This window comes from Anomaloglossus baeobatrachus, chromosome 6 (assembly GCF_048569485.1).
Source record: "Anomaloglossus baeobatrachus isolate aAnoBae1 chromosome 6, aAnoBae1.hap1, whole genome shotgun sequence".
NCBI lineage: Eukaryota > Metazoa > Chordata > Amphibia > Anura > Aromobatidae > Anomaloglossus > Anomaloglossus baeobatrachus.
This window is the reverse complement of record NC_134358.1, coordinates 572647268-572671238: the sequence shown is the minus strand read 5'-3', so window position 1 is coordinate 572671238 and position 23971 is coordinate 572647268. Positions and strand designations below refer to the sequence as shown.

The 23971-nt window shown below is 45.3% G+C and overlaps 1 protein-coding gene across 1 annotated transcript in view; it reads left to right on the top strand.

Moving 5' to 3' along the window:
- The window catches only part of LOC142243991 (uncharacterized), a 265484-nt gene that overhangs the window by 137156 nt on the left and 104357 nt on the right, over positions 1 to 23971 (top strand). The window contains 3 exon segments of the mRNA XM_075316176.1: positions 1631 to 2979; positions 14423 to 14672; positions 17317 to 18060. Of these exon segments, the coding sequence (XP_075172291.1) occupies positions 1631 to 2979; positions 14423 to 14672; positions 17317 to 18060 (2343 nt within the window).

Genomic DNA, 23971 nt, shown 5'->3' with positions numbered 1-23971 from the left:
CCGACCGTGCGTCCTGCAGCAGCCGATCAGTTCACCGCGTCTGTGCGTTTGAAAAGTCAAATGGCGTTCCTTGTCTTCTGAGCCCCGCCATGTGCCCAAGCAATTACTTTCCACCACATATGAGATATCTGCGTACTCGGGAGAAATTGCACAATACGTTTTATGGTGCATTTTTCCCTGATACTCTGTGAAAAAAAAAGCTACCTGGTTCAAGTAACAGTTTTGTGGTAAAAAAAAAAAAAAAAAAATTCTTTTCACGGCTCAACATTATAAACTTCTGTGAAGCCCCCAGGTGTTCAAAGTGCTCGCCAAACATCTAGAATAATTATTTGAGGGCTCTAGTTTCCAAAATGAGGTCACTTCTGGGGGAGCTCCATTGTTTAGGTACTTCAAGGGGTCTTCAAACCCGACATGGCATCCGCTAATGGGTGCAGCTAATTTTTCAAAAATTCAAATGTTGCTCCTTCCCTTTCGACCTCTGACGTGCGCCCAAACAATTGATTTTTACCACATATGAGGTATCAGCGTACTCAGGAGAAAATGCACAATAAATTGTAGGGTGCACTTTCTCTTTTCTCCCTTGTGAAAATGAAAATTTTATGGCTAAAGTAACATTTTTGTGTTTAAAAAGTTAACTTTTCATTTTTTCTTTCCACATTGCTTTGGTTCCTGTGAAGCACCTAAAGGGTTAATAAACTTCTTGGATGTGGTTTTGAGCAGTGTGAGGGGTGCAGTGTTTAGAATGGGGTCACTTTTGGGTATTTTCTGTCACCTCGGCCTCTGTCACTTCAAATGTGATGTGGTCCCTGAAAAAATTATTTTGTAAATTGTGTTGGAAAAATGAGAAATTGCTGATGAACTTTGACCCCTTCTAACTTCCTAACGGAAAAAAAAATTGTTTCCAAAATTCCGCTGATGTAAAGTAGACAAGTGGGAAATTTTATTTAGTAACTATTTGTGTGACATCTCTCAGATTTATGGGCATAAATTTTCAAAGTTCGAAAATTGCGAAATTTTCAAAATTTTCACAGAATTTCCTAAATTTTCACAAATAAACGCAAAAAAATATCGGCCTAAATTTACCACTGACCTGAAGTACAATATGTCACGAAAAAACAGTCTCAGAATCGCCAGGATCTGTTGAAGCGTTCCAGAGTTATAACCTGTCAAAGTGACACTGGTCAGAATTGCAAAAAATGGCCCGGTCATTAGGATGTTTTAGTGGCCGTAGGTGAAGGGGTTAATTTTTTTATTTATTTTTTTCTAACGTCCGCTCCGATCGCATCAGAGGGGAGCGAAAGCCACTCCCAGCCAATAAATTCTGCAATCGCTATTGATCACAGCATTTAGGGGGTTAAACTTCCCAAAGCAGTATAGGCACCGATCCTGGTAGTGACAGCTGGGTCTCCGCTTTAAAATCAGGCCTAAATGTGGAGGTACAGCGCCTGTACCCCTGTGATTGCCATTATGTACCCTGTATGTCATATGTTGAGAATGCACCGACTTGTATGACGTCCCGGGTAATGCCAAGGGTCATGAAACGGTTAAATATATCTTTTATATCTGATAAAATCATATTTATAAAGGTAATATTATTAAAAAGCAATAACACCAATTTTTTTCTTGGCAGATAACAGGACCATGAGTGTCACAAAACAAGAAGATATGAGCTGTTCGTTAATAGATTTTTATATCACACAATATACATATAAAGAGCTTTCCAACGTCTCAGATATATCTACCAAGCCTTCCAGAAATGATCTACCGTCTGAGCCTTTTCCTGAACAACTATCTCCTAATTCATTACAGAAGCAAAATAAAAAGAACACAAATGTGGAAGATCAAAGAGCACAGACAACACAGAAGAAATATTTATGTTCAGAATGTGAGAGACTTTTTACAAATAAATCAAATCTTATTATACATGAAAGAATTCACACAGGAGAGAAGCCATATTCATGTGCAGAATGTGGAAAATGTTTTACTAATAAATCACATCTTGTTTCACATGAAAGAATTCACACAGGAGAAAAGCCATTTTCATGTGCAGAATGTGGAAAATGTTTTACTAATAAATCACATCTTGTTTCACATGAAAGAATTCACACAGGAGAAAAGCCATTTTCATGTGCAGAATGTGGGAAATGTTTTACTAGTAAATCTCATCTTGTTAAACATGAAAGAATTCACACAGGAGAGAAGCCATATTCATGTGCAGAATGTGGGATATGTTTTATTAATAAATCAGATCTTGTTACACATGAAAGATTTCACACAGGAGAAAAGCCATATTCATGTGCAGAATGTGGGATATGTTTTACTAATAAATCACATCTTGTTACACATGGAAGAATTCACACAGGAGAAAAGCCATATTCATGTGCAGAATGTGGGATATGTTTTACTAATAAATCACATCTTGTTACACATGAAAGAATTCATACAGGAGAAAAGCCATTTTCATGTGCAGAATGTGGGAAATGTTTTACTAATAAATCAAATCTTGTTGCACATGAAAGAATTCACACAGGAGAAAAGCCATTTTCATGTGCAGAATGTGGGAAATGTTTTACTAATAAATCAAATCTTGTTGCACATGAAAGAATTCACACAGGGGAGAAGATGTATTCATGTTCAGAATGTGGGAAATGTTTTAGTAATAAATCACATCTTGTTACACATGAAAGAATTCACACAGGCGAGAAGATGTTTTCATGTGCAGAATGCGGGAAATGTTTTACTAATAAATCAGATCTTGTTAAACATGAGAGAATTCACACAGGGGAAAAGCCATATTCATGTTCAGAATGTGGGAAATATTTTACTAATAAATCATATCTTGTTAAACATGAAAGAATTCACACAGGAGAGAAGCCATATTCATGTTCACAATGTGAGAAATGCTTTTGCCTAAAATCAAGTCTTATGAAACATCAGATCGTTCACTCAATGAAGAAATAATTTTCATGCTAAAACTGTGTGATATGATTTACTCAAAAATAAGATCTTGTTACGTGAGAGAATGCACTCAAAGGAGAAGCCATTCATGTTCAGTATTTAGATTGAGGGGTTTTTTTTTTGGAAAACACATGATGAAATATATTTTCATGTTCAGACTGTAGGACATTTTTCACTCGGATATCAGCTCTTTATCTGCGTAAGAGAATTCATAAAGAACAGAAAATAATTTAACAGTTCAATTGTACATGTGACACACTATTGTGAGCCTTGCTGAACTTATGCATAAGTACATGCACATGTATATACTCAATACAAAGACTTTAGTTATCTACAGCACTGTGTGTGAGTGTTTCTGCCTTGTGGCCTGTATATCTGGGGAGGGTCTCGGTATCTGGTTCTCCTGTAAGGAATTTTAAAGGACTTTCGAATAAAATATTTACAAGTTTTTCTACAATTAAAAAAATGCTTAACTGACACATAAAAGCATTACTGCCGAGTACAGAAGATTTATTGTAATGACCAAATTATAACAATGACACTATAGGAAAACAAAAATACACGGCGGCTTTAGACTTTAGGTTTGTAAGGTCCTGTTACATTCCTGCAGCGATACTCCTTTTCGCTTAATTGGCCATTTAGTTACACCCCTATACACCATGGTTTGGCTGACTGTTAGGAATACCTGCCGTGGAGCAATTGTCCTCCAGTTACTAGACTTCCACGACGGTCTGTCCACTGGGGGCGAAACTGTCGCGCACTCAGGTTGTGCATGCTGCACCTCCCACTTGTTTTGTGGACCAGGAGACGTGGGACGCTGTGTCTTTCAGTTGCCAGACCATGTAGAACGCTTCCTTGCCTGGTGTCATCCAATAGTGGGAATGTGTGCCCCTTGCTGTACAGGTGAGCGGTGAGTGTCTCCCTGGATATGACTGGGAGGGATGCATCACCGGAGTTTAATCTTTAGCATTGGGCTGCTATTGTAACCCTGCTCCTAACCCGGTCCAATGCTGTTTATTCCATTCCCTTGTGCAGTGTGTAGGGAGTGGTTTCTGGTTGCTTCTCAGCCTTTGCTCACGGTTATTTCTTTTTCTTTGTCTCCGGCTTTAGGCTCTAGTTTTGCATGTTATTCTTTTCCGTACTGTGCTGCTAGTTTAGGGTTTACTCCTATTACCTGACTGACATCATCTGCAGCAGCAGACATCAGCTACCCTGTGACAGCAGTATGGTAAGGGGTCTGTGGAAGCCCCCCCACCCCCTCTCAGGAGTAGGTGAAGAATATCCTGGGCCTTCAGTCTATGTGCGCACTAGAAAGTGCCATTTTCTTAAAGGAGTTGTCCGACAAACTCAAAAATTTTTGTTAAGCTAATCTGTGCTGTATTGTCGTATAAAACACCCCTACATTGTTATTTCTTGTTTTCTAACTTTTGTTCCTCTTGAATTATGACTTTTTTCTCTGCAGCTCTTTGTTTACATTCAGCTCAACCAAACATGATAACTTCCTGTGCTAAGCTTCCCAGTCAGAGCTGGCACCTCCCAACCTCAGTGTCCAGCCCCGCCCTCTGCCCGCCCCCTGCATACACACATTCCATGTCAGTATTCTGCCCAGCACTGACCTGTTATCACTACAGTATTGGAAATAACTGCCCCACATCGGGCTCTGCACCCCTCACCACATATGGCTCTGCTCCCCACACACACATATGGCTCTGCTCTGCACCCCCCACCACATCGGGCTCTGCACCCCCCACCACATCGGGCTCTGCACCCCTCACCACATCGGGCTCTGCTCCCCACACACACATATGGCTCTGCTCTGCACACCACACCACATCGGGCTCTGCACTCCACACACATAGGGCTCTGCACCGCACACACACATAGGGCTCTGCACCGCACACACACATCGGGCTCTGCACACCACACACACACATCGGGGTCTGCACACCATACACACATCGGGCTCTGCACACCACACACACATCGGCCTCTGCACTGCACACACACATAGGGCTCTGCACCGTGCACACACACACACACATCTGGCTCTGCACCGCACACACACATCGGGCTCTGCACACTGCGCACACACATAGGGCTCTGCACCCCTCACCACATCGGGCTCTGCTCCCCACACACACATATGGCTCTGCTCTGCACACCAAACCACATCGGGCTCTGCACACCACACAAACATAAGGCTCTGCACCGCACACACACATAGGGCTCTGCACACCACACACACATCGGGCTCTGCACCGCGCACACACATCAGGTTCTGCACCGCACACACATAGGGCTCTGCACCGCGCACACACATCGGGCTCTGCACACCACACACACATAGGGCTCTGCACACCACACACACACCGGGCTCTGCACACCACACACACATCGGACTCTGCACACCACACACACAGGGCTCTGAAGACCCCACACACACACACACATTGGGCTCTGCACCGCACATACACATAGGGCTCTGCACACCACACACACATAGGGCTCTGCACCGCACACACATATAGGGCTCTGCACACCACACATACTTACCCCTCCTCGGTCCCTGCCGCTCCTGCACGTTCGTCCGCTGTCTGGTCTGGACATATCAGCACAGTAGTGACGTCACCGCTGTCCTTAACTGTCAGACACAGACAGCGGGGTAGTGATGAGAAGCAGCGCTCCCTCTATCAGTGCTTTCAAATATATCGGCATCTGTGATGCCTGTACATTTGAATGTGCGATCCTGAGCAGGGGGCCCGGTGCTAGCGGTGACACCGTGGGCAGCCGCCGCCAGGCCCCTCCCCTCAGCTCACGAGTCCCACAGCAGTGTTGTGGGAGGTTGCGGGGAGAGTACGGGTGCGGGGGAATGTGTGGGAGGGTGCAGGAAAGGGGGCGGGACTCACACACTGTACCCGCCCAGCAGGTCCTGCCCATGTTGACATGAAATGACCGGAGCAGCAAAATCGCAGCAGGAGCGGTCACATGATTGCTCTGAGCCGGGGGAGAGGGGCTGACAGCGGGGCAGGTAAGTGGTCGCTATCTACTTACCTGCCCCAATGTAGCCCAATTCGGGAAATAATAAAAAAAAGTCAAAATAAGCCGGATAACCCCTTTAAGGAAAATCCAGACCCTCTTAAAGAATCCCGCACTCGCTGTAAAAAACGCACCAAAACCGCAACGAAATCCGCATGCGGTTTTGCCGCGGACTTTCCGCAAGTTGGTCCCTGCAGATTTTTACCATTATGGCAAAAACCGCAGGTACCTGCGGGAAAGAAGTGACATGCTCATTAATTCGGCAGCAGAAAACCCGTGGGTAAATCTGCGGGTATAAAAAAACAAAGTGCGCACGGCATTTATTAAAACCCATAGGATTTGCTGGGTAATAACTGCAGCAATATTAGACACATTTTCGGCAGCAAATCCGCAGGGTGCGCGCAGGGCCTAAGGACTTGCCTAGTAGTGGTGGCTTGCACTATGTGTGTCTTACTGCACTATTGTTGGTCCCATGCGAGTTTTAGCAGATTTAATCTCCTCTTACACATAACAATGAAGTCCCTGATGTGCTTGATGGGAGATAAGGTTGAGGACGCTGCAGCCATAGTAGCATGTTCAGGTCATGGCGGCTGCTAAATGTAGCACCCTCAATATGCGCCATTAATTTCCACAGCTGTTTATTAACATCATCTTCATTGGGCTCACAATCTAAATTCCCTATAACTATGTCTTTGGAGTCTTTGTCATCTTGTTATGCCCTTGAGAACAAAGCCATGAGGTCAATGGACACCTTCTTAGAGGAGGTCATGTGGAGCCCCTGTGGCTTCAGTTGCCACAGAGGTACTGCACCTCAGCCAGAGTTGTATTCCATCCTAGGTACAGAGGAGGTCATTCACCGGTATGCACACAATTCACACAACACTGGCTCTAGCAGCTCTTTCACCGGACTGGGTTAGGATTTGGTGCCATTAATGCTAGGAATAGCCGCCACTGGTGATGGCATCTCCTGCCCCCTAGTTCATCCAACCCGGATGGGTGGAGTGTAGCTAGAGGGAGCAGCCTGTGACAGAGTGAGAAGGGAGAACGGAAGAGGACGTGGAGGAGTAAAGACCCGTGGTCTGGAGCTGATGCAGCTCGACCCGGTAATAGAGAAAGAGTGGGTCCTAAAGCCATGGGAAGTGTGCCAGCCACCCGTGGTACTCGTTCTACAGAGACAATAGATTGAAGTGGAGGGACTAGGCCACATTCGGGGACTCGGTCCCTAGATTGGAGAAGAATATTATAGCTTCGCTAGTAATACCGAAGGCTTAAGATATTGCAAGTGTCAAAGCTAACACCGCACACGACTCTGCTGGAAGGTGACCAGATAGGGCCAAGGGAAGAAGCTTTAAGCCACCGACAGGGTACGCGGACTCCAGCTGAGGGCACTTTGTGTGTAGGCGTAGGACAGGTGGGAGAGAGTCAGCGCAGAGAGACGACCAGGGAAGGAACACATCAGGGTGCACCGGACTTGACCTCCGAGCTACCCGGGATCGGCTGGAGTCCATCACAGCAGAGCCCGGAACTCCAAGGGTGGCGTATGACCGGTCATGTGCTCCTGTGAACACCTGAGTGAGTAAAAGAACTTTGACTGCATCCCTGTGTCATCCTATCATTCACCTCTGGCCCTGCACCACCATTCACTACTACCCCCAACATCCCTGGGGCCTTTGCTCTGCCTGTAGAGAGCTATATCAACTGGCTGCGTCACCACCTGCCCCAACGGACATTTCTCAAAGCGGCGGCTCCTATATCTGATCGCATACCACAGGTGGTGTCACGAATCATAACTCCCCTGCAAATAACATCCCTTCCCCAATTGAACAGACTCTGCCATGGTCACGAAAACGGGCCCTGTTGCCGTGACATCCTCCCATTAGAACAGAACCGGCCCAGTAATGAGTGCCCCACGGCCCCGGTGCGGGTGTGTCAGTGACATAGGTCCTATACCCAAGATTATGGTATGGAGGCATAATGTACGGCAGCTGGACCTTTCTAGTCTTCATTCCAGATGCACAAACAGATCAGGGTTACATTGATCTTTGAACCTGTGGGGCAGCCATTTCTCCAAAGTGGCTCGGAGTCATTTTTCCACATGACAGTGGTAGGGTGCATGTTGCTATTGAGCAGCTTGCACGGCCTAAACGTTCTTCCATGCCTGGCAGAGTCTCCAGACTTGTCTCCATTGAGCACCTCGGGGAAAGTCATTGATTGGTGCCTACACAGGAGCTGCCAGCAGTGGATCTTGATGATTTGTACAACTGCAATCAGCGGCACAACCTTCCTCTGACGACCATTAATAACCTCACTGATAGCAGCTGAGGATGGAGGTGCCGGGATTTCTGCACGCGGCTCATACTCCAGACTAAATGAATCATGTGAAAGTTTTTCTTCTGTATTTTTCATCATGTGCATATCAATAATAATCTGTCCATCCATCCTGAGATTAATTCTTTAATGATTTTTCCTTCTTGATGTAATTTTAATGTTGAGGAGCTTTAATATGCAAATTGCCTCTTCAGAGAGGAAAAGGACTTGAACTCTAGTGCCACCTTGTGGAAGTAACAATCCTAAATATCAATGTCGACCCTTTAAACGATCCTTGTTATATGAGGTATAAGCCAAATCAGAATTTTAACTTACAGACACCGTGTTGTATTGAATAGATCACAGATTTTCTAGGCAAATATATTTCTCAAGTTGCTATTTCCATGAAATTCTCACCATATGTCGATAACAACCCATCCAATCCACACAGACAAAGAAAATAAACCATTGTTGTCCATAAATTAAGTTATTTGTAATAATGAGAAGTGAAAGGGAAAAAGTATTGAACATGTCACTGAAATGTATTTAATATTTTGTATAAAAGTCTGTGTTGGTGCTGAAGCTTCCAGACGCCTTCTGTATGGAGACATTAGTCGTCTGCATTGCTCAGGTGGATTTTGGCCATTCTTCCACACACACTCCTCACATCCTGCAGGTCCCGGCTCCTTCTATGAATTCTGGGCTTTAGTTTCTGCCAGACATTTTCTATTGCATTCAGCTCCGGTGATCGGCTCGGCCATTCTAGCAGATTTATTTTCTTTCCTTAGCTGTGTGTTTGGAATCATTGTCTGCTGAAATGTCCTCCCTCGTTTTATCTTCATCATCTTGGTAAATGACCGCATATATTTATCAGGAATGCCTGGGCAACATGGTCGATCCTTTAACGACGTTTTGCTAGTTGTCAGGACCCTTGTGCTGTTGTATTGCTGTGTGTTGTATTGCTAACAACAGTCTGTGTTCCAGTACCTGACATATCCGCTGCTCAAACCATATCAGTTGTATGTCTTACCCGCTGCTGCACCAATCCATAACAGGTGTATCTGCTATACTCGCTGCTGCACCAATCCATAACAGGTGTATCTGCCGTACTCGCTGCTGCACCAATCCATAACAGGTGTATCTGCTATACTCGCTGCTGCACCAATCCATAACAGGTGTATCTGCCATACTCACTGCTGCACCAATCTATAACAGGTGTATCTGCTATACTCGCTGCTGCACCAATCCATAACAGGTGTATCTGCTATACTCGCTGCTGCACCAATCCATAACAGGTGTATCTTCCATACTCACTGCTGCACCAATCCATAACAGGTGTATCTGCTATACTCGCTGCTGCACCAATCCATAACAGGTGTATCTGCTATACTCGCTGCTGCACCAATCCATAACAGGTGTATCTGCTATACTCGCTGCTGCACCAATCCATAACAGGTGTATCTGCTATACTCGCTGCTGCACCAATCCATAACAGGTGTATCTGCTATACTCGCTGCTGCACCAATCCATAACAGGTGTATCTGCTATACTCACTGCTGCACCAATCCATAACAGGTGTATCTGCCATACTCACTGCTGCACCAATCCATAACAGGTGTATCTGCCATACTCACTGCTGCACCAATCCATAACAGGTGTATCTGCTATACTCGCTGCTGCACCAATCCGTACCAGCTGCAGTTCATGTCTTTTTCTCCAGCTACGTTGTTTCAGCTGTATCTGCCGAATCTGCTGCTGCATCCATCCATACTGGCCTTGTCAGCCACATCAGCCATCTTGTCTGCTTCTGCCATATCAGTGACGGTCAGTGTCCATATCCCTGGGGCCAGTTGTCGCAGCACTGTGTCTGCTTAAGTGGCTACCAGCACCCAAATCCATCCTCACTGTTAGATGTTCTGGTGAATACTCGGTGTGCGCTTACTGATGCCCCTGAGGTGTACTGTGTGCTGCGGCCCAGTGGGTTCACTCCCCAATCGGAACCACAAACATTACATTTTGCACAGGCCATGGATCCTGCTGGCTTCAGTGCTGTCCTGCGTACCGACCTACAGCGAGATATGGTCCAGCAGCGAGAACAACAGGACCGGATTCTGACTCATAATAATAATTTGTATAATTTGTATTATTATTTATATAGCGCCAACATATTCCGCAGCATTTTACAATTCAGAGGGGAAATATACAGACAATATCAGACATTACACAGTATAAAATATTAATATTCACTTACATAGCGCCGTTAATTCCACACTGCTTTACATACATCAGCAACACTGTCCCCATTGGGGCTCACAAACTAAAAACTCCAACAATGTAGGGAATTTATAATTCAGTGTTCCTTGCACTTCAAATTTTTGTTCCATCAGTTCTTCTCGGACCAGGCCAAAGTGGCCTTTATGATGTCCCACCTGTTTGGTGAGGTTCTTGCCTGGATCAGTCTATTATGGGAGTGTAGGGATCTATTGTCCTGATCCTGCAGACCTTTCCAGAGGTGTTCCACAAGGTATTTGACGAGCCAGATTGAGTTTCCTCAGCATCCTCCTCACTCAGAGTATGGTCACAGTAGCCCTATATACGTTTATGGAGCTGCCGCTATTTCGCAGTTATTTTCTGGAATCTGCCCTGGGATTGGCCAGTGCGAGAAGGGGTGGTACAGAGGCGTGAGGACTTAGGTCATGTCCTACATAGCCACCAATAAGATCACTTGGCGCAATCTAATATATAAAGCTGAGTGTATGTATGTATGTATGTATATATGTCCGCTAAAGGAATCTGCACCCATTTGACTCAAGGAATGTCATAGATTATGTTTTGAGGGGAAATTTTAACCTCGCGTTTTACAGTTATTAGCCAAAAAAACTGCCTCTATTAAAGTCAATGAAGCTGGGAGCCACACTGCAGCCAGAAAAATGTTGGCGTGTATCAATGCACAGCCACGCCCTTAAATGAAATGTTGGCGTGTCACAATGCAGCCAGGGAATGAGACAGACAGGGAAAGAGACAGACAGGGAAAGAGACAGACAAAGAAACAGACAGAGAAAGAGACAGACAGGGAAAGAGATACAGAGACAGACAGGGAAAGAGAGACCGACAGGGAAAGAGATAGAGATAGGGAAAGATACAGAGTGACAGACAGGGAAAGAGAGAGAGACAGATAGGGAAAGATACAGAGAGACAAAGAGAGAGACAGACAGGGAAAGAGACAGACAAAGAGACAGAGACTGTAAGAGAGACAGAGAGACAGTTACTATCCCGGGTAACGCTGGGTACTACAGCTAGTACTCTAATAAAGGACCCCTCCCCAAACTCTTGTCCATGTGGGTTGTAAATTACCTAGGGCCATAGATGTGATGAGGTGACGTCCGATATTAGGGCTGGATCTATGCTAATAAGGTGAATTAAGTGACACAGGTTACATAGTTATATGATTTTATTATAACACCTAATGTGATGATATTAGGACTGGGCGGACAGAGGCTTTAAAAGTCCAGATCCGTGCGGTTCCAAAGTTGCCCTGGTGCCAGACCTGGGATTCTGGCTGTTTAATCCGATCTCAAAAAATTAGAAAAAGAAAGCAAAAATAAAGACAACAAGAATGAAGTGAGCACTTCATACTTACTGAGGCTCCGTCCGGCTGTACACTGCTCCCGTGCAGTTGCACACTGCTCCTGCGGCATCATTGTGCCGCTCATGTCATATGCACGGCTTTCCCCGCCCACCGTCTGGCCTGGCGTCTGTGACTGATTCCAGTCAGACGCGCTCCAGCCTGTGTGATGCGTGTGATGCGTCTCCCTGCATCCAGTCACCGCTTATTTTGGCTCATTCATTCTGCACTCACAGCGGGCAGCCATGCTGCGCTATGGCGCTTGCTGTGATATTCAGATGTAGCAGAGCTGAATCGCCGTGGGATCTCGTGTGGATTATGTCGGACCTGCAGGGTGTTGCGGTTAATAAAGTGGTATAAGAGGGTGTTTTATTGTATTTTATTCCAAATAAAGGATTTTTTCTGTTTGTATTTATTTACTTTCATGTACTCATTATTAATGGGGGTCTCATAGATGCCTGTGCCATCACTAATCTAGGGTTTAGTAGCAGCTGTGCGCTGTTATTAACCCCTTATTACCCCGATTGCCACTGCACCAGGGCAACGGGAAGAGCCTGTAAAGCACCGGGATTGTCACATCTAATAAATGTGACAATTCTGGGCAGCTGGAGGCTGATATTTTTAGGCTGGACCTCCCCAGCCTGAGATTACCAGCCCCCAGTTGGCTTTATCTTGGCCAGGTATCAAAATTGGGGTGGAGCCAACTCAGGCTACAAAATATATATCAATAAATGCCAGTTGCTATTCTTAAGACCCACAGGGTGGAGATCAAAGAAATTTTTGAACATAGAAGTGGTGACGCAGTTTATCACATACTTAGGGATTAAAATTGGTACCGACCCCTTGGCCATGAATAGACTTAGGTGGGCTTTGCACACTACGACATCGCAGGTGCGATGTCGGTGGGGTCAAATTGAAAATGACGCACTTCCGGCATCGCATGCAACATCGTAGTGTGTAAAGCCTAGATGATACGATTAACGAGCGCAAAAGCGTCGTAATCGTATCATCGGTGCAGCGTCGGCGTAATCCATGATTACGCTGACGCGACAGTCCGATGTTGTTCCTCGCTCCAGCGGCAGCACACATCGCTGTGTGTGAAGCCGCAGGAGCGAGGAACATCTCCTACCGGCGTCACCGCGGCTTCCGTAGGATATGCGGAAGGAAGGAGATGGGCGGGATGTTTACATCCCACTCATCTCCGCCCCTCCGCTCCGATTGGCCGCCTGGCGTGTGACGTCGCTATGACGCCGCACGACCCGCCCCCTTAACAAGGAGGCGGGTCGCCGGCCAGAGCGACGGTCGCAGGACAGGTGAGTCCATGTGAAGCTGCCGTAGCGATAATGTTCGCTACGGCAGCTATCACAAGGAAATCACTGCTGCGACGGGGGCGGGTACTATCGCGCTCGGCTTGTAACCTTGGTTACCCGATGTTTACCTTGGTTACAGCTTACCGCAGGCTGTCAGACGCCGGCTCCTGCTCCCTGCACATTCAGGATTGTTGCTCTCTCGCTGTCACACACAGCGATGTGTGCTCATCAGCGGGAGAGCAACAATAAAAAAACGAACCAGGGCTGTGTTTAACGAGCAGCGATCTCACAGCAGGGGCCAGATCGCTGCTCAGTGTCACACACAGCGAGATCGCTAATGAGGTCACAAAAAACGTGACTCAGCAGCGATCTCAGTAGCGATCTCGCTGTGTGTGAAGCACCCCTTAATTACCCCCCGTTGATAGAAAAAAGAATTAGAGAACTAGAGAGATGGAAAACCCTGACGCTTTCTCTATTTGGACGAATGCACTTGATTAAAATGATCAGTTTTGCGATACTACTTTAACCAATGCAAACCATTCCAGTCCTTTTAAAACACACGGATGTAAACACAATTCAGAAAGCATTCACCAAATTTATTTGGCAGGGCAAAAGACCTAGAATTTCATATCATAAATTGACCCGACTGAAACAGGAAGGAGGGATGCAAATGCCTATAACGAGAGCCTATAATTAAGCCTCCTTGACAAGACACATCGAAGATTGGATATACAACGCTCAGTACTTTTCCAATACTCCGTTCCTAGATCTAATTACGATATTACATTTGAAAACGAAGAAACTCCCATCACGGGCCTGACTGCTGATGGTGCTAGCTGCATAACTCCTGAGCTCCTGTGCAAGCTGCTCTTAAATCGGATCAAACAGATTCATTCCTCCGACTCTCATGACCTGGGGTGAAGGATTCCTTTGCGAGTCCCCAAGGAACAAGATGACCAGAGGGAAAGCTGCAAAACTTCCATCCCCAGCCAAACTTACAGATTTGTTCCTCAGAGACAGCAGTGTGGTGAAGGGAAAGATGGCACCTTCCCCTGCTTCCACTTCTTCTCGCTCCTCCAGAAGTGCTTCATTGGCGGCCTCTGACACGGCGCCAGACCCCACAGACATCCCGCTTATGAAGAAAACAATGCAAAGCCTGCTTGTTGCACTGAGATCTTCTTTACAGGAGGATCTGAGAGGAATGCTGATGGGGATCCAAGGAGACATAACGGCTATAGGGGACAGAACGGCTCACGTAGAATCTAAGATGGCGGAGCTGACCAAATCCCATAATGATCTTAAAGATGCCCACTCAGCTTTAGAGGATCACGTTAACAACCTACAAGCTAAAGTTACTGATTTAGAGGACCGGTTCCACCTCAACATGAGGATCCGTGGAATCCCCGAGTCGGTATCTGATGGGGAGTTGCCGAAATGTCTGCAGGGCCTGTTATCTGTGGTGCTCCCTGAGGCTTAGTCAGCCAGCCTCATGGTGGATCGGGTTCACAGGGTGCCTAAGCCCAGATCGCTTGGCGCTGACGTCCCACGAGATACCCTAGCCCAACTTTATTTTTTCAAGTCTAAAGAATCCTTCTTACAAGCCCTGAGGAGGCAGCCGGATCTACCCCAAAAGTATGCCGCACTTGTGGTCTTCCCGGATTTATCTGCAGGGACACTTGCAAAAAGAAGGGAATATGCTCCACTTACCAAAGCTCTCAGAGATGCTGGAATAAAATACCGATGGGGCTTCCCAGTCAGTCTTTCAGTTTCACATAATGGTGCCCTCAATGTTTGTCGGTCTCTAGCCCAACTAGCAAAATTGATGGAGTCCTGGAACATTCTCCCACAACCTGGGGATGCAAGCCACTCACAGGGTAATTCCCAAATGGCAAAGATCTCGGAGGAATGGATCCAATCCTGATGTAAAGAGCCAGCTCACCGTTGCTCAAGATAATGGTCTGTTGTTTCGTTTTTGTTTTGTTTGTTTTTTTATTGCTACCAGATGCCTCCAAGTGGCTCAGTTTCATTTTCAGCCACCAGCTACCCCCCTTTGTGGTGGTGGTGAAACAGCTTTTCTGATAAAGCTGTGTATTTGACTTTTCAGGTTTACTGTATTTTGGTTTTAAGTCCTGTTTTCTGCATGTTGTTCTTGGCATTTACTGCTCCTTTCCTTTTACTTATCCTGCTCTTCCCCACTCCCACTCCTCCCCCCTCTCTACAATCCCTCACCTCCCCCCTTTCTTCTGGTAACATGAATATCCTAAACAAACTGTAATGGGTTTAAAGTTCTTGTCGCTGAACACTAAGGGGTTAAACTCCCCGGCCAAGCGTAACATGTTATGGAAAGAGGTCCACAAGACAAATTGTGATATTCTATGCGTCCAGGAGACTCCTCTTGTTGCAGCAGACCATTTCAGGCTCAACAATCGGTTGTTCCCTCATAGTTTTCATGCTAACTTCAGTAAAAAGAGGGCTGGGGTTAGTATTTTTTATAAAACATACTATGGCGTTTAGGCTAGACTCTGTGCATTCTGACTCAGAGGGCAGGTTCCTGATTTTAGTGTGCTCCCTGAACAATGTGAAGTATACTCTGGCCGGGGTTTATGCTCCTAATATAAGACAAATCAGATTTTTGCAGAAATTCCTAAAAAACTTAGACCAAGTGGCAGTGGGCCATAAAGTGATCTGCGGAGATTTCAATGTCCCTGTTTCAAAACAGCTAGACTGTTCCACTGGTACTGCCCACAGGAAAGAAATCGGCGAGCTTATAACATAGCATTACTTACATGATATTTGGAGATACACCCATGCTGAAGAAAGGGACTACACATATTATTCAGCTAGATACTCCTCTTATAGCCGCATAGACTATTTTTTGGTGGATAGGATAGTAGCCTCCTTGCAGAATGCACAGAGTCGCAAATAGGAGTCATATCATGGTCCGACCATGCGCCCGTCTCCCTAACAATTAATGAGCGCTACAGCTCCTCAATCTTTCATAGATGGAAAATAAACAACTTCTAAAGGGGGCTTTACACACTACGACATCGCTAATGCAATGTCGTTGGGGTCACGGAATTCGTGACGCACATCCGGCCGCATTAGCGATGCCGTTGCGTGTGACACCTATGAGCGATTTTGCATCGTCGCAAAAACGTGCAAAATCGCTCATCAGTGACATGGGGGTCCATTCTCGAATATCGTTACTGCAGCAGTAACGAAGTTGTTCCTCGTTCCTGCGGCAGCACACATCGCTACGTGTGACGCCGCAGGAACGAGGAAGCTCTCCTTACCTGCCTCCCGGCCACAATGCGGAAGGAAGGAGGTGGGCGGGATGTTCATCCCGCTCATCTCCGCCCCTCCGCTGCTATTGGGCGGCGGTTCAGTGACGCTGCTGTGACGTCGCTGTGACGCCACACGGACCGCCCCCTTAGAAAGGAGGCGGTTCGCCGGTCACAGTGACTTCGGTAGACAGGTAAGTATGTGTGACGGCTCTGGGCGATGTTGTGCGCCACGGGCAGCGATTTGCCCGTGTCGCACAACAGATGGGGGCGGGTACCCACACTAGCGATATCGGTACCAATATCGCAGTGTGTAAAGTGGCCTTTACTCTACAAACAGCATGTTATACAAGAAATAACTGAGGGGTTATCAGAGTATTTCCTCCTGAATGATAACAATTCAGTCTCGGATGAGATTCTTTGGTCCTCTCATAAGGCGGTAATTAGGGGAATTTGTATTAAAATTGCTGCTATGGAAAAAAAGAAAAGAGAACAGTTGACAGTGAATATTCTTGCCCAGATCCAAACCTTACAATCCCTAAATAAAACTGCCCCCCCCTAGCCTCGCGTTCGGCCCAATTAAAAGAACTGAGGTCACAACTAAGGCAAATTCTTATCTCCAAATATGAAACAAATCTTATAGCTTTAAAAATCAAACATTACTCCTTGGGAGATAGAGTCGGATCCATTTTAGCAAGGAGGGTTAAAAGCCGGGAAATGAAGTCCAGAATTGAATTTTTGCAAACCCCGAAGGGCTCCATAGTCAAAAATCCTATCTATATTGCAAATGCCTTTGTAGACTACTACCAAGGCCTTTACAATTTAAAAGATGACCCGAACACCCCGCAGCCAACAGAGACAGCTATTAATGCCTTGCTGGAAAAATTACAGCTGCCAAGCCTGTCTCAAGCGGATCTGGAGATTCTAAATTACCCTTTTTCTCTAGAAGAAATCCAAAAAACGGTCAAATCTACTAAAACACGTTCTGCTCCAGGCCCAGACGGCTTTTCTAATTCATATTATAGACAGTTTGTGGATCTCCTGGGCCCTTATATGCGCAGGACGTTTACATATTGGCAAAATAACTCCTCGGTCGCCTCTTCCAACTTAGAAGCCATAATTACTACCCTCCCTAAGCCGCGGAAGCCCCCCACTTCTCCAGGTAACTTCCGCCCTATCTCGCTGCTCAACTGTGATCTTAAAATCTATGCAAAAATGTTGGCCTCCTGTCTACATGGGGTCCTCCCCTCCTTGATAGCTCAAGATCAGGTGGGGTTTGTAGCCGGAAGGCAGGCTAAAGATGGGACCAGGCGATTGATAGACCTTATAGCAGTGATAGAGAATAGGAAGGTCCCCAGTGTTCGCCTGTCCCTAGACGCCGAAAAAGCGTTCGACAGGGTGCACTGGGGGTTCCCAAGGAGTGTTTTGGAGAAATTTGGATTTCAGGGGCCAATATTAACAGCAATTCTCTCCCTGTACTCTAATCCTAACGCCAAGGTTCTCGCCTCAGGGTTTGCCTCGCGTAGCTTCTCTATATCCAATGGTACCCGCCAGGGGTGCCCCCTTTCCCCGGTAATTTTTGCTATGGTGGTGGAGCCTCTGGTAAAGGTAAAGTTGAGCATGTTGTGGGACTGTATGCTGATGATATAATTATTTCCTGTTCAGAAGTACAAGGTTCTGTAATTAATGTTTTATCGGTTCTTTGGGAATTCTCTGCTGTTTCATTCTACAAACTTAACGCAAATAAATCCTTAATTCTTCCCTTTTTTGTTCCCCGGGTCGAAAGGGAGAGGCTCGCCACGGCATTGCCATTTAGATGGGAGGACCACAGTATTCCTTATTTAGGAATTCATCTCACAACAACTAAACAATTGGTAAGGAAAAATATCTCAGAGCTGAGTAAAGAACTAGAAGAAGAGCTCTCGTGCTTTTCTGCGCATCCCCTGTCGTGGTTGGCCAGAATACACTCTTTTAAAATGTTATACCTTCCAAAGTTGATATATCTTTTTAGATGCCTCCCTTTGAAAATTCCGGGATACTCCCTGGCAGGTCTACAAAGCCTTATCCGCAAATTTATTTGGGCTGGTAAGAAATCAAGAATATCCTTACAATCGCTTCAACCCCCATTTAGAGAAGGTGGAATGGGTGTGCCTGATGTGGTGTCATATCACAGGGCGGTTGTTCTGGAGTCAGTCAGGGACTAGTGGAGAGAGGCGGAGGATCATAGATGGTTGCAGATTGAGGGATGCCTCAATCCACTTGGATCCACAAAAAAGCTTCTGGGGGCATTGATTCAAAATCAGGCAGTCCCACATTCCTTTCTGGGCACGGTCGAGGCGGTGAAGTGGCGCTGGAGGGATTGGTCCTCGGAATCCATGGCCGGTTTGATTTGGAGGCTGCCCTTTAGGGACATAAAAGCTTGTGTTCCTGATGTCGACCTTAAGGCTTGGGAACAAATTGGGTCCCTTCGAGTATCAGATTTATTTGACAGGGGGTCCTTCTTACCTTTTTCTGAGCTGATGTCTAAATTCAACCTACCCAGGCAGGTCTTCTACCAATATCTTCAAATTAGGCATTTTTTAAGCACTTTCCGCGTGAGTTCATCAACATCAAGATATCAGTTTTTGGCAGACTTTCTTCTGAAGGACTCGACATCTGTCAGGGGCATGTCCTTATTATATCACCACTTCACCTCTCATACGGAAGGACAGACTCTATCATACATGACATACATCATCTCCTTGCCAACCCATCAGTGGCATGCGGCCTCCCGGGTGGTGCTTGGTTCCTCTGCCTGCCTCAACCATTTGGAGCAGATTAAGAAAGTACACATGGGATGGTATAGGTGTCCTGCTCAGATAGCTAGGTTTGCGGAAGATTACTCTCCCCTCTGTTGGAAGGGTTGTGGCATGATAGGAACTCTGGGGCACCTCTGGTGGTTTTGCCCGGAAATTCTCAGCTTTTGGAATCGGGTCTTCGACCTAATAGCAGAAGTATGTGAGACCAGACTTCCTCCCTCACCTCAAATGGGGATTCTGCATATGGGTTTAGACGCTTTTCCAGCCCCCATTACTCAGTGCATCTCTCATATCCTAATCTCAGCCAGACAGTGTATCGCAGCTCGGTGGAAATTCCCTGAGATACCGGTTATGGAGGAAGTGATTGCTAGAATCAACACGCACTTCCATTATGAAACTCTGTTAGCCAGCAGTGCCTCCTTTGCCTTAAAAATTCAAAAACGTTTGGCAATGTAGTCATCCTCTTCCTGGGCCTCTCCCCCTCTAAAATTGTAACAACCTGTCGTAGTAGGTTGGACTGGCAGTCATATAACAAGTCGTTCGGACCAATTCTGCTTCTTTATGCAATAAGTCAACTTTGTGTATTGTTGTAAGTTACCTTCCCCCCCCACCCACCCATACTCCCCCCCCTTTTCCAGTGCTCAATATTCATGTGGCCCTGACTCGCCCGTTAGGGTGCTGATGTCTCGGCGTTGTATGATGTTATGCTTTTCTTTTCTGTAATGCCTTTCTTCTTGTTTGAAAACAATAAAAGTTTTTGGATTAAAGAAAAGAAACTCCCGTCACATATTAAACTCAGCTGCCTACTAACTGACACTAGAGGCGCCTGGAAAGCACTAAGGAAATTATAGAGATTACTATTTAATCTTTCAAAACACATGCCTCTCTGGGAAGACATCAATTTTGAACAGGGACAACAAAACAAGCTTTTTGAAGAATGGAAACAAAAGGGAGTTTAAAAATTAGGAGATTTACTAAATCTAGAAGAGGGCAGGGACTTCAACTGGCAAGAAATGTTGGAAGTATACTCGCTATCTAACAAACAACACTTTCAGTACAGACCACTGGTGAGCCATTACTCGTCCATAATGAAATGCTGGGGGACACTGGGAATTGGAAACAGATTTGATATCTTATTGGGTGGAAGAAAGGACCAGATCTCATTGGCGACACTTTATGCCCAAATACGGAGTCAATACGATCAAGGTAAAGAGAATGGAATGGAGGAAAGTTGAACAATAAATTTGAAATTGAGGGTCTACAAAAAAAAAATACTCAAGGGATGGTTAACTGAGAGAAAAGTGGTGGTTAATGAACAATGGCGAGAGATGCAATTCAAACTAATGCACAACGCTATATACGCCTTTGACCTTCCATACACAAACTCCCCAGCCCACTATCTAAGTAGCTGCTCCAAATGCCACCTCCACAAAGCAAACCTGATACATTGCCTATGGGAATCCCCAGTGACAGCAAAACTTTGGGGGGATACAATCAAGCAGATAGACAAAACTTGGGGAATCAAAATTCTAAAAAATCTGATTCTCTGTTTATTTGATGCCACAAGTCGAGAGGCGAAAGAGAGAGAAGAACAGTTATTCATTCCAAAAGCAGTACACGCGTTAATACTATCGGTTAATAGATTCATTTTGCGGCACTGGCTTACAAACAAGCACCAGATAATACGGAAGTGTTAGATACCATGAAAATGTTGCTACTGATGGATCAATTAGAAGCAGAAGATAGCAAAGAGAAACGCACGTCTAGTTTTTTTTAAAAATGGAAAACATTTATAGAAAAAAACTACTCTCAAAGAGCGATTTTGTAATTTAATGCAACGTTTCAAAGACACAGCCTGGTATAGCGGGGGAGAGCTACAGTCAGGGCCAGAAATATTTGGACAGTGACACAAGTTTTGTTATTTTAGCTGTTTACAAAAACATGTTCAGAAATACAATTCTATATATAATATGGGCTGAAAGTGCACACTCCCAGCTGCAATAAGAGAGTTTTCACATCCAAATCGGAGAAAGGGTTTAGGAATCATAGCTCTGTAATGCATAGCCTCCTCTTTTTCAAGGGACCAAAAGTAATTGTACAAGGGACTCTAAGGGCTGCAATTAACTCTGAAGGCGTCTCCCTCGTTAACCTGTAATCAATGAAGTAGTTAAAAGGTCTGGCGTTGATTACAGGTGTGTGGTTTTGCATTTGGAAGTTGTTGCTGTGACCAGACAACATGCGGTCTAAGGAACTCTCAATTGAGGTGAAGAAGAACATCCTGAGGCTGAAAAAAAAGAAAAAATCCATCAGAAAGATAGCAGACATGCTTGGAGTAACAAAATCAACAGTCGGGTACATTCTGAGAAAAAAGGAATTGACTGGTGAGCTTGGTAACTCAAAAAGGCCTGGGCGTCCACGGATGACAACAGTGGTGGATGATCGCCGCATACTTTATTTGGTGAAGAAGAACCTGTTCACAACATCAACTGAAGTCCAGAACACTCTCAGTGAAGTAGGTGTATCTGTCTCTAAGTCAACAGTAAAGAGAAGACTCCATGAAAGTAAATACAAAGGGTTCACATCTAGATGCAAACCATTCATCAATTCCAAAAATAGACAGGCCAGAGTTAAATTTGCTGAAAAACACCTCATGAAGCCAGCTCAGTTCTGGAAAAGTATTCTATGGACAGATGAGACAAAGATCAACCTGTACCAGAATGATGGGAAGAAAAAAGTTTGGAGAAGAAAAGGAACGGCACATGATCCAAGGCACACCACATCCTCTGTAAAACATGGTGGAGGCAACGTGATGGCATGGGCATGCATGGCTTTCAATGGCACTGGGTCACTTGTGTTTATTGATGACATAACAGCAGACAAGAGTAGCCGGATGAATTCTGAAGTGTACCGGGATATACTTTAAGCCCAGATTCAGCCAAATGCCACAAAGTTGATCAGACGGCGCTTCATAGTACAGATGGACAATGACCCCAAGCATACAGCCAAAGCTACCCAGGAGTTCATGAGTGCAAAAAAGTGGGACATTCTGCAATGGCCAAGTCAATCACCAGATCTTAACCCAATTGAGCATGCATTTCACTTGCTCAAATCCAGACTTAAGATGGAAAGACCCACAAACAAGCAAGACCTGAAGGCTGCGGCTGTAAAGGCCTGGCAAAGCATTAAGAAGGAGGAAACCCAGCGTTTGGTGATGTCCATGGGTTCCAGACTTAAGGCAGTGATTGCCTCCAAAGGATTCGCAACAAAATATTGAAAATAAAAATATTTAGTTTGGGTTTGGTTTATTTGTCCAATTACTTTTGACCTCCTAAAATGTGGAGTGTTTGTAAAGAAATGTGTACAATTCCTACAATTTCTATCAGATATTTTTGTTCAAACCTTCAAATTAAACGTTACAATCTGCACTTGAATTCTGTTGTAGAGATTTCATTTCAAATCCAATGTGGTGGCATGCAGAGCCCAACTCGCCAAAATTGTGTCACTGTCCAAATATTTCTGGACCTAACTGTAGATGGCTCGTTGGGGAGATTGAGGATAGGTAAAACAAGGAACCCTTATGTTATGGTTATTTCTGTTAATTTATTGTTTTTGATGTACAACTTGAAAACGCCAACATGTTTAGTGTTGCGACAGAAAAACGATTTAAAATGGTTGAGAATTGTTAAAAAGCTAACTGAGAATGTTTTCATTTCTGTGACTATTTTGTTGATAACTCTTCAAAAAAAAATGTTTAAAAAAAAATAATTGGGGTTACCGCAAGTCGTTTTTTAAAATGATTTATTTAAATAATAAAGAAAAAAAAAAAAGCCGACTGCGGTTCCTCTTAGGCTGGTGTCACACTTGCGAGGGACTTGCACGAGTCTCGCATCGCATCACCCGGCACGGTCACACAATCTCCTGACAGGAGTGTGCTGGCTGCATGTATTTCTATGCAGCTGCACGCTCATGTCCAGAGAGTACATGACCGTGCCGGGTGATGCGATGCAAGACTCATGCAAGAGTGACTCCGGCCTTTCGGTGTGCTCACATGAGCCATATGACTCGCTTGACTCTTTCATCGCATCACCTGGCATCACTCTGCAGACATGAGCGTGCATAGAAATACATGCAGATGCACGCTCCTGTCAGGAGAGTGTGCGGTTGCCAGGTGATGCGATGAGAGACTTGTGAAAATGTGTGACTCCAGGTTTATTTTGATAGATAGCACGGATAAAGCCCGACAGCTGGCGGCTGCAGCCTGTAACCGTGGGCTTTATCTGTGCTGGTATCAGAATATTGGGGACCCTGCGCCGATTGTTTTATTTATTATTTCATTTATTTTTACATGACGATACTCACCTACAGCCAGTGGCACTGCTTTCCCCACTCACCGGCCATTCTGGCGCCTGTAAATGGTTGTAGTCAGCTGGCACGCTACCACTCAGGGTGGGGGCGTGTCTAACTGCAACCAATTACACGCGCCGGTGGGCAGGGAAAGCAGTGAATATTCAATGAGGGTTAATTGTCGGCCCCGGAAGGGAATACTCACCATGACGGAAGTTTGGTGAGTATACTGCGCCTGCTCCCACCCCCTCATCCCTTCTAACAACATTTTTAATCTCTGTATCCTAGTTCCCATAGATTTATATGGGTATC